At 52.0% G+C, this 17112-nt stretch overlaps 1 protein-coding gene across 1 annotated transcript in view; it reads right to left on the bottom strand.

The window, feature by feature from the left end:
- Positions 1 to 394: 394 nt before the first annotated feature.
- The window catches only part of LOC142014961 (integrin alpha-M-like), a 34105-nt gene continuing 17387 nt past the window's right edge, over positions 395 to 17112 (bottom strand). The window contains exons 9-30 of the mRNA XM_074998293.1: positions 16291 to 16441; positions 15861 to 15934; positions 13286 to 13415; positions 12851 to 12999; positions 11040 to 11180; positions 10660 to 10866; positions 10286 to 10416; positions 8384 to 8538; positions 8073 to 8227; positions 7786 to 7917; positions 5904 to 5977; positions 5536 to 5677; positions 5177 to 5290; positions 4605 to 4684; positions 3925 to 4008; positions 3561 to 3639; positions 3197 to 3304; positions 2886 to 2969; positions 2592 to 2705; positions 2282 to 2374; positions 2033 to 2143; positions 395 to 1836 (exon numbers count right to left, since the gene is read on the bottom strand). Coding sequence (XP_074854394.1) covers positions 1711 to 1836; positions 2033 to 2143; positions 2282 to 2374; positions 2592 to 2705; positions 2886 to 2969; positions 3197 to 3304; positions 3561 to 3639; positions 3925 to 4008; positions 4605 to 4684; positions 5177 to 5290; positions 5536 to 5677; positions 5904 to 5977; positions 7786 to 7917; positions 8073 to 8227; positions 8384 to 8538; positions 10286 to 10416; positions 10660 to 10866; positions 11040 to 11180; positions 12851 to 12999; positions 13286 to 13415; positions 15861 to 15934; positions 16291 to 16441 — 2634 coding nt within the window. The 3' untranslated portion in view covers positions 395 to 1710. The remainder of the gene's footprint in view (positions 1837 to 2032; positions 2144 to 2281; positions 2375 to 2591; positions 2706 to 2885; positions 2970 to 3196; positions 3305 to 3560; positions 3640 to 3924; positions 4009 to 4604; positions 4685 to 5176; positions 5291 to 5535; positions 5678 to 5903; positions 5978 to 7785; positions 7918 to 8072; positions 8228 to 8383; positions 8539 to 10285; positions 10417 to 10659; positions 10867 to 11039; positions 11181 to 12850; positions 13000 to 13285; positions 13416 to 15860; positions 15935 to 16290; positions 16442 to 17112) is intronic.

The raw sequence follows: 17112 nt of genomic DNA, 5'->3' as shown, positions 1-17112 counted from the left end.
CTTATGACACCGTTTTAGATACCTGAAAACCACTATCACATCCCCTCAACCTTCTCTTTTCCAAACTAAAGAAGCCCAATTCTTTCAGCCTTCCTTCATGGGTCATGTTCTCTAGACCTTTCATAATTCTTGTTGCTCTTTTCTGGACCCTCTCCAATTTCTCCACATCTTTCTTGAAATGGGGTGCCCGGAACTGGACACAATACTCCAACGGAGGCCTAACTAGCACACAGAAGAGCAGAAGAATGACTTCTCGTGTCTTGCTCACAACACACCTGTTAATGCATCCCAGAATCATGTTTCTACATTTTGACAAGGGAGTTCAACAACTGGTGATGTAAAAGGTAATAAGTAGATTTGCCACAATTCATTTTCTAAAAATAATTCCCACAGACACAGCTGTTTATTGTGCACATTTTTATCTTAAATTTTCAATTGTCAAAAATTATGGGGAGGGAAAAATCCAACCTTATTTCTGTAATGAAGAGAGATGTTGATTAAAATCTTCAATGATTCAAACACAAATTATTCACATCACAGTTCATATCAATTGTCTAAAATCAAACTCTAATACATTTTCAAGCAGGAAGTGTCAAGTATTAGCCAGCACTTTTTTTGTGCTGGTACTTGCCAGTACAGTAAACACTTGATTTAACAGATTAATAGAGGGGAGGGGTGTTTGTTAACGTTGACAGTCCATTAAATCCAAATGGTTTACTGGATTTGCCATAGCGCCGACCCCCCAAACAGGGTCCCCCAACCCTCCGCCCCCCAAAGAAATTGTAGTGACTCACCAGAGACTCTGCCGTCGCAGCTGCCAGAACAGCTGGAGGAGCCGCCGGGGCTGGGAACCCCAGGACGGCTGGGACCGCCACCACCACTAGAGAAGCTGCCAGAAATCAGGGCCACCACCAACACTGGAGCTACTCCAGAGAGGTGGATCCTCCAGCCACACAAGCAGCGACTCCAGCAGCAGCTCTGGCTGTTTTGGTAAGGTGCTGGCATTTACTTTCTTTGCAGTGGTGAGGAGCAGGCAGACAGTCTGCTAAATCGGGGTCTGGTAAATCGAGGGTTTACTGCACTGGCACCTCAGCAGCCCCACTCATGGGATTGGCCAGGAGGAGAGGCAGGGAGCCAGCTGAGTACTGGGTCCTCTTTTTTTTTTTTTAAATACAAAAAAGTCACTGTTATTACCAATGGAAATATTTTGCCAGCAGTTTCCTTGTGAGTGATGAATTCAGCATTTACCTAGAAAAATCCAGCCCTTCCAATCGCAGTCATAAAGTTTGCCATATTGAATTTCAACCTCTATTGCCATTAAAAAATTACCTGATCTCACACCTGGCCTGACCCCCGACACACACAAATTCTCACAACCTTGATCATTCAAAGTGATAAAAACGGGGGGGGGGGGGGGAGAAATGCTTAAAACCCATAATTTTCTACATCAAAATTTAACTCAACAAAACTCTAAACAATGCCAATAAACTAACATTGCTGTTCTCCATCAACATTGTAAAAAGGGCAGAAGAATTTTGCCAAACCTAACTGGAGTAATGGCTGATGGTAGTCGGCACCTGGACATGCTTTGTTGTTGGGAGGGAGGGTGGGCAGTGCCAGTCTTCATTCATCTTGGAGATGACAAAAACAAGGGGGTGGAGATGGATCTGGAGCAGCCCAGTGGGACGCAAAGCTGAAGGACATGGGGGGCTATTGTGTGGGGGCATTGGAAGCAGGGGGGTTGCCGGCTGTAGTAGCGCTCTGTGTCGGGGCAGCTGCATCACCCTCCACAGCCTCATACATCATCTGCTTGTACTGGCGCTTGAAGAAGCCAAACTGGAAGAAGACAGATGGGGAGAGGGTGAGAGGCAGACAGACATCAGATCATGGCCGAGAAGGAGGATGAGGAGGAGGAGGGAAAGGATGTGGGAACTGATGAATGAAAGACCTGTGCTCCTCCCCACCAGTTGGGAGAGGGACAGGCCCCACCCCCAGTGCTGTGGGGGAGGGATCCAAGCCCTGCCTCACTCACCTTGTAGAGGGCTGCAGTGATGAGAGCCAGCAGGATCAGGCCCCCAACGCTGCTGCCCACAATGATGGGCAGGTAGTTATAGAACATGAGGTGCTCCACCACTGTCTGCACCTGGGGCAGGCGGAAACCATGGGATTGGGATCCAGGAGTCCTGGCACCATCCACCCCACCCTATCCTAATCCCCCAGACTGCAGGCCTGGCTCCCAGCTCTAACCACTGAGCCGGTGCAGTCTCTCTCACTGTGGTACCTGGCGCTGGACGAATCCCTCCTCCTGGGTGTATTTCTTCTCCTCGTACTCGACCTGGGCCTCGCTCACCAGCCTCACTTTCTGCTGCTGCGTCTGGAACAGAGAAATTCACCAGCTCTTACTGGAAATGACACAAACCAGCCCAGAGCATCAGCCCAGAGGGACCCCAAGAAATTTACAGGCCGTATGCAGAGGAAAAATGCTTTTCCCAGCACTGAGATGCAGCCACCCCTGGGGTGAGGCATGGGGGGGGCCATTCACATACTGGGGATCCCTCATCCAATGCCCAGGGCAGAGAAAGCTCTCGTACCTGGGAGACCCACTGGAAGCTGATGTTCCCTCTGATCACAAACTCCACTGGCTGCTGCATTGCCAGGGAGGTGATTCTGCACCGGATCTTCTTACAGGTGGCCACGGAGCAGTCCTGGAGGCAGAAGGATATCACTGGGTGAGGCAGAGGGGAGCAAAGACTCACATGGCCATGAGCGTCTGGGGCTGTCTACAACAGGGGTCCCTTCCCCAGTGCAGCCCCCTCTGCCCCCCAGCACTGTGTGTTAGTGCAGAGGGAAAGGGGCTGCTGGGACTTGCACTGGCCTGTACTCACCAGCAGGGGGCGCTCACTCATCTGCTTCACAAACTCCTTTGACCCCGGCGTTTCCGCCTCACTGGTGCACTGAGCCAGCTGGGGCTGGGGCAGGAGAGAGACATGGAGTTAACGGGGGCGGGAAGGGGACACGGGAACCTTCCCCTCTAGGGGGCGCTGGCTCCGATCCAGCCCCAGGCCAGGGGACAGGCTGGCTGGGGCAGGGGACATGAGGCTGTTTCCCCCCCGCAGCCTGTCCCAGCAGGGGGCGCCGTAGCGCAAGGCAGGTGTCACTGGGCCCGTCACACACACAGCACAGGAGGGGCAGGTACCTGGGAGGGGACGACCTCAGAGGCGTCCCACAGCCGGACCCCGCTCAGCTTCACCGGGAACTGGAACGTGACCGAGATGGGGACGATTCGCCGCCGCAGGTTCTTCACCTGAAAGGAACAGACTCCCCATAAGGCTCTGCAGGGAGACAGCCCAGCAGCTCTGATCCCCAGGCCCGGCTCTAACCCTCAGACCCCACTCCCCTCCCAGGGCTGGGACAGAACCCAGGAGTCCTGATACCCTGCCCACCCCCACCCCCTGTGCTCCAACCCACTAGATCCAGCTCAGGCAGTTCCACTCCTCCCCCTGCTCTGAGCCCCCCTCTGCCCCATCTCCCACCTTCACACTCGGTGCCACCGGCCTCACCTCGTACCGATGTGTCACCGGCACACTTGTCTCCGCCGCCTTGGTGGAGAAGTTGACGTACTTGGTTGACTCCTCAAGGCTGGGAGAGGCAAAGGACAGAAAGAATGAGAGAGACGGGAGTGTGATGGGCGGAGCTGGAGCGTGGCAGTGCTGAGTCGTGTCCAGCAGGGGGCGCTGTGCTGTGAGGAAGGACACAGAAGGGAGCACCTTTCCTTGCAGTCAGTGTTCCTTCTGAGCACCTGCAGCACTAGTGGGTGCTCTACTGCAGGGAACAGGATGGGGGGCCAGTAGGGGGCGCTGTGGAGCAGGGAACACCATGGGGACCCAACAGGGGGCGCTCTCCCCCATCCCTGCACAGACTGACCTGGTGAGGATGATGAAGATGCTGTACTTGACTGGCAGCTCCGCCCAGTGACTCATGCGCTCAGTGATGGGGCCGCCATTGTCACTGGGGAGAGGGGAAAGTGAAGGAGCAGGAGGACCTAGTGAGAGGAGACCTGGGAGGCCACTGGCCGCATGACCTCCTCCAGCCTTGGCAAGGATCAGGATCGCCCCTGCCCCACCCCAGTCCACACCTCTATCAGTTCCTGTTCTGTCCTGCTCCCCACCCTTGCTCCACCTCCACCTGCCTCTTCCCCCAGCTGAGGTGGGCCAGGAGACTAGCTAGGCTGAGGCACGAGCCTTCAGTGGTACTTGAGCTCCCCTCCCGCATATATGTGCCAGCAGCGGCAGGCCTATCAAAGTAAAGCGGCCCCTGATCCCAGAGACAGCTGGGGCTGCATTGCACCACTTCCCCCGTCTCCCCATTAGTTCCCCTTCCATGCTGCTGGCCAGCCCCATGCTCCTCTCACCCACGGTGCTTGGGGGACACATGACACCTCAAGTTCCCGCTCCTCCATCGGTAACCCTGGCAAAGGACACAGATGCAAGGAGGTGCACCCAAATAACTGCAGGGAGGCTGCGCCATAGGCCACTGCCCTGTGTGGCTCCGTGCCCTGCCCCACCCATTCCCCACGTCCCTCCAGCCCTGCACAACCCCCTCACCTGCTGGTGTTGGCCGTGATCTGCAGCTTGTCCCCCAGGTCGGCCTCAGAGGAGACATCAAAAGTGAGAACAAATACAGCCTGGAAAACATGTGGCAGGTGAGAGTGGCTGGACTCAGGGCCTGGGGAACACTGCCAGAGATTGGGGGCAGGGCTGGCACGGGGCATTGGAGCTGGGGGGGCAGGATTGTTGTATGAACTCAGATGGAATCAGTGAGCCCGGGGCGAGGAAAGGTGTTAACATGGCCCTGGCCCACACTGAACAGCATTAACCCATCTCAGGATCCCAAGCTCTCAGCTGGCTTCATGCCACAGCCACACCCATCAAGCATCCTTTTACCGACCCCAAGGAGGATTTTCTCCTATAGTGAAACCTCATTTCCACCCCTACCCCTCAACCCCGGTCCTTTGTTCCCAGCCCCGAAGTGATCTCAGGGCTCTGTCTGTGCTGACTTGCCAGGCTCCCCTGGGCACTGCCCTCAGCACATCTCTCCCCACGGGCTGGGCTGCCCCAGGGATCTGCTCCCAGCTGGGCTCACCCTTGGGCATTCTCAGGCCAGGGCCCATCCCTACCTCGGCTCCGCCCCAGAAGATGGGGGAGTTGATGTGGCAGGTGCAGTTCCTCTGAGTCCGCTTCTCCGAGCCCACAGCTGAGCTGCACTTAACGGCCATGGCCCTCCTGTTAGACTGAGCACAGGGGCCAGCCAGTGAGAGACGGGGACCAAAGCCCCCTATGCTCAGACCCCTTCCAAACCCCTGCAGCACAGCGCCCCCAGCTGAGCCCCCACCCCCCTCCCTGCAGCACAGCGTCCCGATGAACCCTTGCCCTGCTCCAAGCAGCACAACGCCCCTTGCTGAGCCCCCTGCCTGCTCCCTGCATCACAACATTGCCTGCAGAGCCAGTCCCTCAGGCCTGGTGTGCATTGGGGTACCTGGAGCAGCAGGACCCGGCGGTAGGACAGTGCGGCCGGGTAGAAGAACCACACTGTGGTGCTGTAGGAATTCTCCCCGCGGTTCTGGATGGAGACGGTGGTGTTGAGTTCAAGGGTGACACCCACCACCAGGATGCTCAAGCTACGGAGAAGTGAAAGCAGCGAGTTTCTTCAGAGCAGTGCTCCGACAGCGCTGTGAGCTTCCCATGACAGTGCCCAGCTGGGACCCAAGTGCTGTGAGCACCCTGAAAGCAGAGCCTCCCACCAAGGAGCCCTCCGCGCTGGAAGTTCAAGATTCAAGTTGCAATCAAGCCAGCCGGGCCCCCCCACGGTGGATGATTGTGGAGCGGGAGGCTTTGGTGACTTACCCAGAGAAATTGAAGGAGATTTCAAGCTGGTCATAGCAGCGGCCATCTGTGCCACAGTCCCTCTGAAATGGGAGCTGGGAGAGATCCAGGAGGGCAGGGATTAGGATGGGTGTTGAAAGGGCTGCTGCACCCCCAGCCAGCGCAACACTGCAGGGACCCAGGGACCATACAATTACCCCAGTGCTTCCCAGTACAGCTAACCCCATCCTCATCCCATCCCTTCCTCCCACCCACATGACACACTCTTCTCCTCCTTCTTCCACCTCCTGGCTCTGGCCAGCAGCAGAATCTCCCTTCTAGGGGTGCCAGAGCAGGGGGATGGCCTGGCTTGCAGAGAAGACGGGGAACTGGTGGTGACATTCTTGGGTTCTAATATGAACGTACAGATCATCGCAACCACTGTTCCACGTTTGCACCAAATCTTGTACAAAGTGGGCCAAGTGAGGTGTCCACTGCAAGCTGGTGATTTGCTGATTCTGTTCATACTATCTGTATGGACATGTGGCTTTTGTATCTGAAGTTATGAGTTTTGGTGATGTACTTATATTTCAGGTGTTTGCTTCTGGGAGATATCAACAGAAGATTTGGCAGGCCTGTTGGGCGAAGACTGTTAGTCAAGTGAATATAGCGCATTCCAGGGTCAATGGCAACGTTAGTGTGGCAGAAAGAAATGTTCTTTGTGGTGGGTTTAGTCTGCTGTATAGTAAAAGATTCCCAGTCTAGAGCTGTCAGTACCCCAGTCTTTAAGCAACTTTTCACTGGCACACAAGGCGAGAGCTTGGCCCTGGCCCCCTCCCTGATACTGCCTGTGGATTCGCAAAAGCCCAGCAAATGCGACCAACCACCACCTTCATGGTAAAGCTCTGCAGCTTCATTTACTAATGAAGCTGTTGTAAGTAGGACTATAGTAACAGAGAGAAAGCCGTGCTAGTCTGTATAGTATCAAAACCAAAAAGCAGTCCAGTAGCACTTTAAAGACTAACAAAATAATTTACTAGCAAATTATGGTACGGCTACGGTCTGAAGAAGTGGGTCTGTCCCACGAAAGCTCATCACCTAATAAATTATTTCGTTAGTCTTTAAAGTGCTACTGGACTGCTTTTTGGTTTTAGGTAGGACTATTAGTGACTTTGTAAAGCATCACAGGCATGCCACACATAGAGGTCAAAAGGTCAAATTTCAGCCCTGCGTCTCACAAAGGTTGCTGACCCCTGATCTAAGCAATTCACTCTGATTTGATTCTCTCAGCAGCACCCCCTGAACCCTTCTGTATTGCACACGGCTTTTCCCCTCTAGAAGCATTAGCTCTGATACACCATTAGGGCAGGGGGCCTGTGTGGCTCAGGAGAAAGGGGAACAGCACATGGGGCCTCTCCTCTCTGAGGCCCCATAATAAAGCCAAATAAAGGTTGAAAATTTTTCAGCAAAAATGTCTTTTTTTAGACAAGGATATTTTGGTTTTTGGACAGAAATTCCAGGAGCGTTGAGGAGAGCTTGAAATATTCCCATCCTGGGGAGATGGGTCCATAGTCAAGGTAAACTTGGCATTTGCCTCTGCTGCCCTCTACTGTCTGCTCTCTGCAATGTCTTTAGGAGGCTGCTGCTGGTTTTGAACTTTGCAGTCTCTTGATTTAGACACCCCCGCCACCCCAAGGTCACTGGCTCAGTTCCTTCAGCAGACCCATCACAAGCAGTGTTGTCTACAAGCTGAGCACTTAGGCAGCCACCGGGGAGAGATTCAAATGCCACCTAGGTGATTCGCAGAACACCCACAGTGAGCAGCCTGGGTTTCTACTGGTGGTGCACATTACATTTTATTGTGCCGATGGATGGAAAAAAAAGAGAGGAACCATTGACCACAGGGCTGGTTCTGGCACCTTACCAAGCCTGCAAACACCAGTGCAGAGTCCTCACTCAGGACGGGTCTGAGGCGGGCAGCAGATGCGATGGGGTCCCCTGTCAGGGTGTAGTTGAGGCGCAGGGTGATGGGGGTCAGTGTGTCCGTGGGGCACATCTGGGAAGACAGAGAGACATGTTGGACCCCTGAAGGGAAAGGGAGGTTGGGCGAGATCCGGAGTGGGTACGTTCTATGGGAGACAGGGACCAGTGGGCAGGGCTGCAGGGGCAGACACAGCAAGAAGGGAAGGATCAAGGACCCTCCACACTCACAGGTAACGTTATCTGGAACGTCTCACATCTCTTCTCAATGCCAAGCTGCAGCTCCTTGCTCAGGACGGAGCCATCAGAGCCAAAGGCAGCTCGGGTCTTCACCTGCCCAGGATCCAGGGCCAGGCTGTACCGGATGGTGCTGGAGATTCTGTCACCTGTGAGGGAAGAGAAATGAGAGACAGAGTGGGATCCTCAAGGGGAACTGGGACATGGGCCTTCCCTGCCCCATGGGGCACTGACTGCAATCCAGCCTCAAATATGGGTCTGGCTGGCTCAGGAAGGAGGGGAGCAGGAGATCGGTTTGGTCTGACCTAGGCTATCCATGGTGCTCTTCATGACAGTGAAGCAGATCTCTGCCCTGCTGGCCTCAGTGTTGAGCTGATCCTGCTCCTGGCAGCTGGCTGATATGGGAATCATCGGGGGCTGGAAGCTGATGGTGACCCCGACTCTGACCAGTGGCTGGGACCTGCCATGGGGAGAATAAAACCTTCACTCAGACACTTTATGGACACACAGCACTACTAGAAGGCAGACAGGGGAGCAGAAAATATGTCATCATGCCTCTCTCCAGCTCAGGGGAGACAGACACACAGAGAATGTAGAGCTGTTATATGTGACCTTCCCTATGCCACAGATAACTCAGCTTAATGAAGCATGGCAAAATACTGAGCCTCATTCTCAAAATGTTGCCTCAAAACCTCCCTGATTTAGATAGCCCCTCCCTGTGCCCCTCAAGGGCCCTGGTCTCTGGCTAGTCAAAATCAGCAGCCACATGATCTGCCTCAGTGCTCCACTCTGGGCAAGCACCTCATCCTTAGCCTCACAAAGATTATGAAGTGTACAGAAGGTAGCTATGGCAATTTGAATGTTTTCCTCACTTACATCTAATCTGCCATAAAGGCATCTCCAGCATGCTTTCATTCTGCTTAGGACACATTCCACAATCATTCTGCATCTATTCAGTCTATTGTTGAAACTCTAATTTCTGCAGTCCACATTTCCCATCCTAGGCTTCATGAGCTAGGGGACTAATAGGTATGCTGAGTCTCCCAAAATCATACTGGGTATTTCAATATTCCCCTACTGTAATATTTTGCTCTGGAAAGAAAGTCACTGCTCGCAGCTTTCTATACGGGCCAGTGTTTCTGAAGATGCATTCATCATGAACCTTCCCAACCGACCCTGCCCTGATGTCAGGGAAACACCAAGGTGATCCACAGTCACGTGCAATACGATAGAGAAGTTCCTCTGTTTGTTGACGTATTTCATCACAAGATGATCCATCTCCAAAACCGGAAAATACATTCCATCAGTTTCCACAAAGCCATTCACTATTTCACATACTCTACATTGCCAAGAATCACTGTCCTTTGTAGCAGGATTCAATTCACAGTCTTCCACAACACATTAACACAGATCCTGTGACAAATGTCATGACTTCAAACTGATTCACAATCAACTGAGAACATCCAGAGGAAAGCTCTCATCTTGGTGTTCTTGCATGGCCAGGCTGGAGCGAGCTCTGTACACAGTTCCAGGAAAGTCATTTGACACAGCTGAAAGTTCTGCACCCACTGCTCGTCATCCCAGAGCCGCAGAATGATCTGACCACCAATCAGTGCTTGTTTCCCAAGCCCAAAACCCACAGTTGTTGAGCTGCTCAGTGAATGGTGGTGTTTCTTTCCGTTGCACTGCTGGTCAGGCAATTCTGGTTCTTGCTTGAATTGGAAGCTTATGATATAACCCACCACCATTCACAATGAGTTCATAATAATGAGCACCAGAGTCGAGAGCAGTGCAGGATCCATCCTTTCACTCAGACATGGCAGGCACACAATAAACAGGAGCCATCGCAATTGCCACGGAATGCACTCAGAAGTCCATGGAGTGTTGGGGTGGAAAGAACTCCCTCATGGGATGCTAAGCCCACTCCCATGATGCATTGTGATCCACTCAGCTTTCCCACAACTCCTAGCGGCGGAATGTGGTGAGTAGCACACTGAGACGCGTACCCACAGTGCACTGCTCTGCCTGTGAATGTGACACCACCAAATGTGCATGCACTCTGCCCACTTAAGGAATGTAGTGAGAACACAAAATTAGCAATGAAATTATAGGACTTTTTGATCATCAGCATAACTTCTACTGAAAAAACTCTGTAGTGTAGACAGGACCTGAACTGTGGAGCAATGCAATGACATAGAGGAACTCACCTCAGCAGCAACACCTGCCCCTGCGCTCCCACCGCGATGTCCGGCAGTCCATCCCCCGTCAGGTCTGTCCCGCCACTGACGGCCTGGCCAAAGTAGCGCAGCCCGCTGGGGAACTGCGACCCTTCAATGCGCTGTGGGGCAGAGAGAGCAATAAGAGGTGCAGAAGGGGTAATTATATAATGTGCACTAGGGGGCACCAGAGAACAAGAGGCAAGAAACAAGCACATGTACTATGTAATTGTCACTAGGGGGCAGCAGTGGGTAAAGGATGGAAAAGGGACCGATATGGGTTCAAAGCCATTAAGGGGTTGTGGGGCTCCATGACATCATGTCAGGGCTGTACGATGACCCCTCCTCACAGCAGCTGGGCTCACCTGTCTGTACTGGGGCCTGAGGCCTCCCTTTTCTCCATGGAAGATGTACAAGGCCCCGCGATTGTCGTTCTCCATGGGAGCCCCAATGGCCACGTCCATCTGTCCGTCCCCGCTGATGTCCCCGATTTCCGACATGCTGGCCCCGAAGCGCCCCAATGCCTGCCCTGTCCGCCCCTGCAGCATCTCGGTGCAGTTCAGTTTCGCCCCCTGCAGGTCCCATCCGAGGAGACACATGGGGAAAGGATCAGCCATTGCTTTCTGAGAGTGCTCCCAGCGAAGCGCCTTTCCCTCTCTCAGCAAAGCAGTGCCCTCCCAACACTGGCTAGGCACTGGGGCCAGCTCTGACTGGGAGGGTAGAGTACCCCTGCTAAGTGTCTTACCGGCCAGTTAATCAGGCAGACATAGACCCGTCCTCCAGTCACAGGTGAATGATACATGGGGGCTCCAATAAGAACCAGGTCCGTGTTCCCATCTCTGTTGAGGTCCACGGCGCACAGTGCACCCCCATAATATGAGCCAATCTGAAGAGGCAGATAAGTTATCCCCTCAGTTTAGTCACTTCCTCTTTCTTCTCCCATTGCCACCCTTCTGGCCCTCTGGGGATAAGGATTCAGTCCCAACGTCCAGTCCATCGTTAGTCACACCCTCCCTTGGCGCAGCAGGTGGCGCTATTGCTGTAATTGTTCTTGAATACATAGGCAGTCAACTCTTGGAGGGACAACGATGCTGAATGCTAACTGTGGTACAATTCTTTTCAGAGGCTGTGCTAGCACAAGTATGTTTTATTCACTGACTGAGCCACTGTAATAATTTTTTTGGAGCATGAGCTTTCGTGGACAGAGACCCACTTCGCCAGATGCACGTCCCCACGTCTGACAAAGTGGGTCTTTGCGCACAAATGCTTGTGCTCCAAAAAATGTGTTAGTCTATAAGGTGCCCCAGGACTGCTCGCTGGTTTTGCAGATACAGACTAAGATGGCGACCCCTCGGATACTTAGCAAAAAATTTGTTTAACTGGAATATATAGACAGTAGGAATTTAGAGAAATTCACTTTATCATCGTAGTGTGATCTTTTTCAGACTGTTAATTTCACTAGTCTCTCTAGCCCAGATCCACAAAGGCAACTATATGCTTCTTAACCATCAGACTGAGCTCTCATTATGATCCACAAAACTTCTGCATGGCTCCACTGACCCCACTACGTGCCAAAGGGACCTGGTGCCTAGGTTTCTGCAGTAGAATTTCCATATAATGCTGGCTTGAGGGAAGATCATGTGCCTTACTGTCTTACTCTTAAGTTTCCGGTTGCCAGTTTCATACCACTCCCTCAGCATGATCTACAAACCAGGAGAACACAAGCACTCTTCCACCTAGTTCATCTGCAGGCCCCTGTGGTACGTGCAGTCAGAGAAGAAAAAGTTGAACAGGGATCTGCTTCTCCGTGGTCAGACTCCTAACCCCTGCACTGTGGGGTATTCTGATGTGGACTCCTTCAGTCTCTCCTGCTAAAGTTGTTCCACTTTAATTGACTAATTAAGTATCAGCTGGGCCAGAAAACATGCAAATCACAACCACCCACCAGCTAGACCACTCCTTGAGAGAAGGAAGATCTCTGGATAAAGCCTTCCCCCTAATCAAGCAAAGCAGGGATTTAACCACGGGTCACTCATCTCATAGGTAAGGATTCTAACCCCCAGACTATAAATGAAACCCTCTCCTGTCTCCTCTGGCTGGTTTGTAAAGATCTTGACAGCTCTGGACATGCCTGTTGAACGAGGCCCTGTCTGCGGGCTAGGTGGAAGAGTGCCTCCTGTGCGTCCCCCTCTGCCCCATGTATCGATTGTGGACAGGCAGGTGCCTCGTTACAGCATCACAAAGCCTAAGTCCCTTGGTGGGTCTGGGCCTCTGTCCATATCCTTCTTAAAAGTTCTGTCTGGACTGTAAGTGAAGGTAACAACTGTGGGATATTGGAGAGATGCTGAATGTCAGCTGTGGTGCAGTTTTCTAAACCAGTCAAGTTTATCCCCTGCACGAGGCTCACAGTGAATTTGTTTCTGAAGGGGAAACCAAAAACACAAATATAACACAATGTCAAAATTTGCAAGGTTTCTCCATCTTGCTCTCTCTCTCTCTCTCTCACACACACACACACACACACACACCCCATATCACCTGTAAAACTCCCCATACCTGCTCTCCCAACAGCTCCGAGCCGGGTGTCCATCCCCCACTCGTGGTATCTCGGCTGAACACGATAACTTTGCCAGTGTGTTGGTAGCGAGGGGCACCAACCACATAGCTGCTCTGTCCATTGGCCGTGACAACCTGGCACGAGTAACCTCAAAGGAAGACAGTGATATGGGGAGGTGAGTAAAGAGCTGTACAACAGTGCGATGGGTTAGACCACCCCGTCTGGGATGTCACCTGATGTGACCACAACTCACCAGACATGCTTGGCACAAAACTTCAGCTAGTTATAGGACAGTGGTGAATACTGGGGCTGTTGGGCATCAGAGTCAGCGTTACACAGCGATCCCTTTTCCAGAATTGAGATGCAGCCACCTCTGGGGTAAGGAGCGGGCACTGTTTAAATAGCTAAGGGGAAATCTTTGGGCTTGTTCTTACCGAGATAAGCATAATTCATGTCCCTGGAGGTACTATATACATTGACGAGTCTCAGCTTCCTTCTGCTCCCATACAGGTATATCCCACCGGACCAGTCATAGGCACCCACCACTCCCAGGACAGGCCCCTCCTAAACCAACACACACACAGCAAATGGGACGGATTACAGGAAACTGGCAGCACAGCATGTGTTCACTAGACAAAGATACTGTCCCGAATCATGGGGAGTGTAAATGATTAGCATGAGTGATTAGCGTAAATGGTTGGCATGAGTGAATTGACAGTAAATAGGCTGAAGAGAGGCCATCTGCAGTGGACCCCAGTGGATTATGGACTTGCTCATCACTTAGCCAGTGCCCTGGCGAATTCTCAACTTGTTTACCACCTTGAGAACAAAATTGGGTGTGCTTGAGAAAAGCAAAATTACACAAAAGGGGGCAAGTTCCCAGGTAAAAAGTTAAGAAGGAAGAAACAAAACACCAAGGACACTCTGTTGCCCATCGTTGAGGTGAGCAGAATTGAGGTGATGTAAGAAGGATGTTCCAAAGCTGGTCAGGAACAAGCATCCCATCTGGATTGAGGATATAAACAATGAACCAAACAGCACCCTCCCAGGATGGAGGGGTACCACCAAGGAACAGAACATCACTCTCACCAGACTGCCTGCTACCAAGTAGATAAATGTTAACTCAATTTCCCAAACAAGTCAGAGTCCATCAATTCAGCATAATGGGGTGACGTATACATCAGACTTTCACCTCAGTCAACCAGCCAACATTACCATTGCTCTGGCCAGCCCCAGAGGGTGAGTGTATATGTGAATGGACTTATAAGAATGTGTGGACTTAAAATTGGGTTAAGAATTAGGTTGTTAAATTGGGATAAGAATTAGACCGTTATGATGGGGGCTAATGTAGCTACAGCTAATTAGGAAAGAGATCCTGGAATTATAGTGGATCGTTCTCCGAAAACATCCACACAGTCTGCAGCATCAGTCAAAAAGCAAATGGGATGTTAGGAATTATTTAAAAAGGGATAAAAAAATAAGACAAAAAATATTTTACTGCCCCTTTGTAAAACTATGGTATGCCCACGTCTTGAATGCTGCATACAGATGTGGTCTCCTCACCTCAGGAAAGATATTTTGGCATTGGAGGAGGTTCAGAGGGGGGCAACTAAAATAATTAGGGGTTTGGAACGGCTCCCATATGAGGAGAGGTTAAAGAGACTGGGAGTTTTCAGTTTAGAAAAGAGGAGGCTGAGGGGGGACATGATAGAGGTTTATAAAATCATGAGTGGTGTGGAGAGGGTGAATATGTTCCCATAATATAAGAACTAGAGGGCACCAAATGAAATTAATGGGCAGCAGGTTTAAAACTAATACAAGAAAGTTCTTTTTCACACAGCACATAGTCAACCTGTGGAACTCCTTGCCAGAGGAGATTGTGAGGGCTAGGACTATGAGAGAGTTCAAAGAAGAGCTGGATAAATTCATGGAGGTTAGGTCTATAAAAGGCTATTAGCCAGGAGATGGGAACGGTGTCCCTGGCCTCTGTTTGTCAGAGGCTGGAGATGGATGGCAGGAGACAAGTTACTTGATCATTCTCTTCAGTCCACCCCCTCTGGCGCACCTGGCACTGGCTGTGGTTGGCAGACAGGATGCTGGGCTAGATGGACTTTGGTCTGACACAATAATGGCCATTCTTATGTTAACAATTCAAGCTACACCTTACCTTTGACTTGCTTTCTAAAATTGTTAACGATTCACTTTAAACGTGTTTTTAAATGGCTCTCTTAACTGCACGCAATAAAGTAATTTTTGCTATGAAATCTACCGCTCTCTGCATTCTTAAGGGAACTGCTGCCAGCCTGAGCGACTGTGCAGCAGCACCCTCTTGTGACAACACCACCTGCAGCAAGTACCCCCGGTATTGTTCTGGGACACTGGGGATGCGTCTATACCAGCATTCCTCTTTCAAAAGAGGCATGCAAATGAGGGACGTTGAAAATGCAAATGAGGTTTGGATTTACATACCTGGCCCCTCACTTGCATATGGCTCTTTTGAAAGAAGAAAAGCGGTGTAGACACTGCTCTTTCGAAAGTAATCCCCATCTTCGAAAGAATCGTTCTTCCTTTTTTTATGGGAAGGATTCTTTCGAAGGTGGGGTTTACGTTCAAAAGAGCAGTGTCTATGCTGCTTTTCTTCTTTCAAAACAGGCATATGCAAATGAGGTGCCAGGTATGTAAATCCGAACCTCATTTGCATTTTCAATGTCTTCCGTTTGCATGCCTCTTTCAAAAGAGGCATGCAAGTGTAGAGACACCCTGAGAGCGATGCTGACAGCCAGGACAGAGTGCGCCCCCTACTGGGCCGCCACACTGCTTGCTGTAGTATAACACCCCCTCGTGCTTGTGGGGGGCAGTGTTCCTGGCACTGCTCCAGCAGTGCTCTGAGCCGGTATTGTCTCCCCTGCAAGCACCAGGCCAAGTAGCTGCTTTTCTTAGCTTGAAAGCACTGGCAGGGCCCCAGCGCAGGGCAGTGTGGAACAAATGCCAGGACCAGGTGTCACTCACGGGGGACAGCAGCGAGCTGAATCCTTCCTGAGACATCTCCAGCCGGACGGAGCTGCCGCTCTGGGACTGGGTGCCTGTGGAGAAAGAAACAGACATGGGAGGAGACCATCAGTGACAGAAAAAGCCCCAGGTCCCATCCCCGGTTACCCAGAGCTGGCCCTTCTCCCTGCCTCTAGACTGGATTGCATCCAGCGCTCCCCTAGAGAGAACGGCCTGTATCCGAAAACTCAGCTCCTTGAGCCAGCCAGTCCCCTGCTCAGGGCTCCCAAATGAGAAGGGAGATAGATTAAGATGCTGGATGGTGAAAGAGGGAAACTATTTGGGGCCTATTTCAGCTCCAGATTCTCAGCCGCTCCCTGTCCCACCTGGGCCTGGAGACCCCATTTCTGGAGGCCCCAGGCTGGTATGGCCCCTGCCCCAGATCTGGCACCTTCGACAGCGAAGATCTTCTCCTGCAACTGGTCCTGGATGCCCTGGAGGGCGTCGAAACTGTCCACCCAGAAGACGTGCTGGTCAGTGGGCTCAGAAGCGATCTCGTGCAGCTCCTGCTGGGCAGCCGCACTGGACAAGGCCTCGCCGACCTTCACAGAGTAGAAGGACGCACAGGGGAGACCAGGGCATCAGCATCCATCGCAGCGCAGAACCCTGAGCATGTACTTGCCCATCCCAGTCCCTGCTGGGCCCTAGAGAGGCCCAGCCCCGTCAGGGCTGTGTGCTAGTGCAGCTAGACACACGTGTCACAGTGATGTGAGGAGAGGGGCCCTCAAACCTGGAGTCAGGCAGCCTGCCCCATTCGCGCCCCAAGTTGTGTCTGTTGTAACAGCAGCAGAGCACAGGCAGCTTGTTGCCATGGGAACAGTCAATGCTCGGAGGGCCTTCATGACAATCTCCAGGGCACAGTGAGGGGCAAGTGGAGACAGTGTCTCCAAGGGGCATCTCTGGGTGAGGATGAAGGTGTGGGACCACTGAGACAGTCTGGGAGGGTTGTGTGTAGCTGATTTTGCGGTGGAATTCAGGCTTCTCCCAGTCATTGGGCCCAACATGAGCAGCGGACAAAGGTCCAAGACGACCCACTTCACACCGCTTCAGATTGGGAAGGGGGGGAATTGACGGCTGGAACAGCTCACCACGGACCATGGTGGTTTCCCCACCTGTGGTACTTTTTGTTTTCCAGAATGGCTGGTTTTCTATATGATCTGCTTCGGTTCCAGCAGGGATGACTTGGGACAGTTCTCTGGCCTGTGTTACGCGA

Source organism: Carettochelys insculpta, chromosome 6 (genome assembly GCF_033958435.1).
Source record: "Carettochelys insculpta isolate YL-2023 chromosome 6, ASM3395843v1, whole genome shotgun sequence".
Lineage (NCBI taxonomy): Eukaryota > Metazoa > Chordata > Testudines > Carettochelyidae > Carettochelys > Carettochelys insculpta.
Note: the sequence above shows the minus strand (reverse complement) of the source record. Positions and strands in the feature narration are given on the sequence as shown.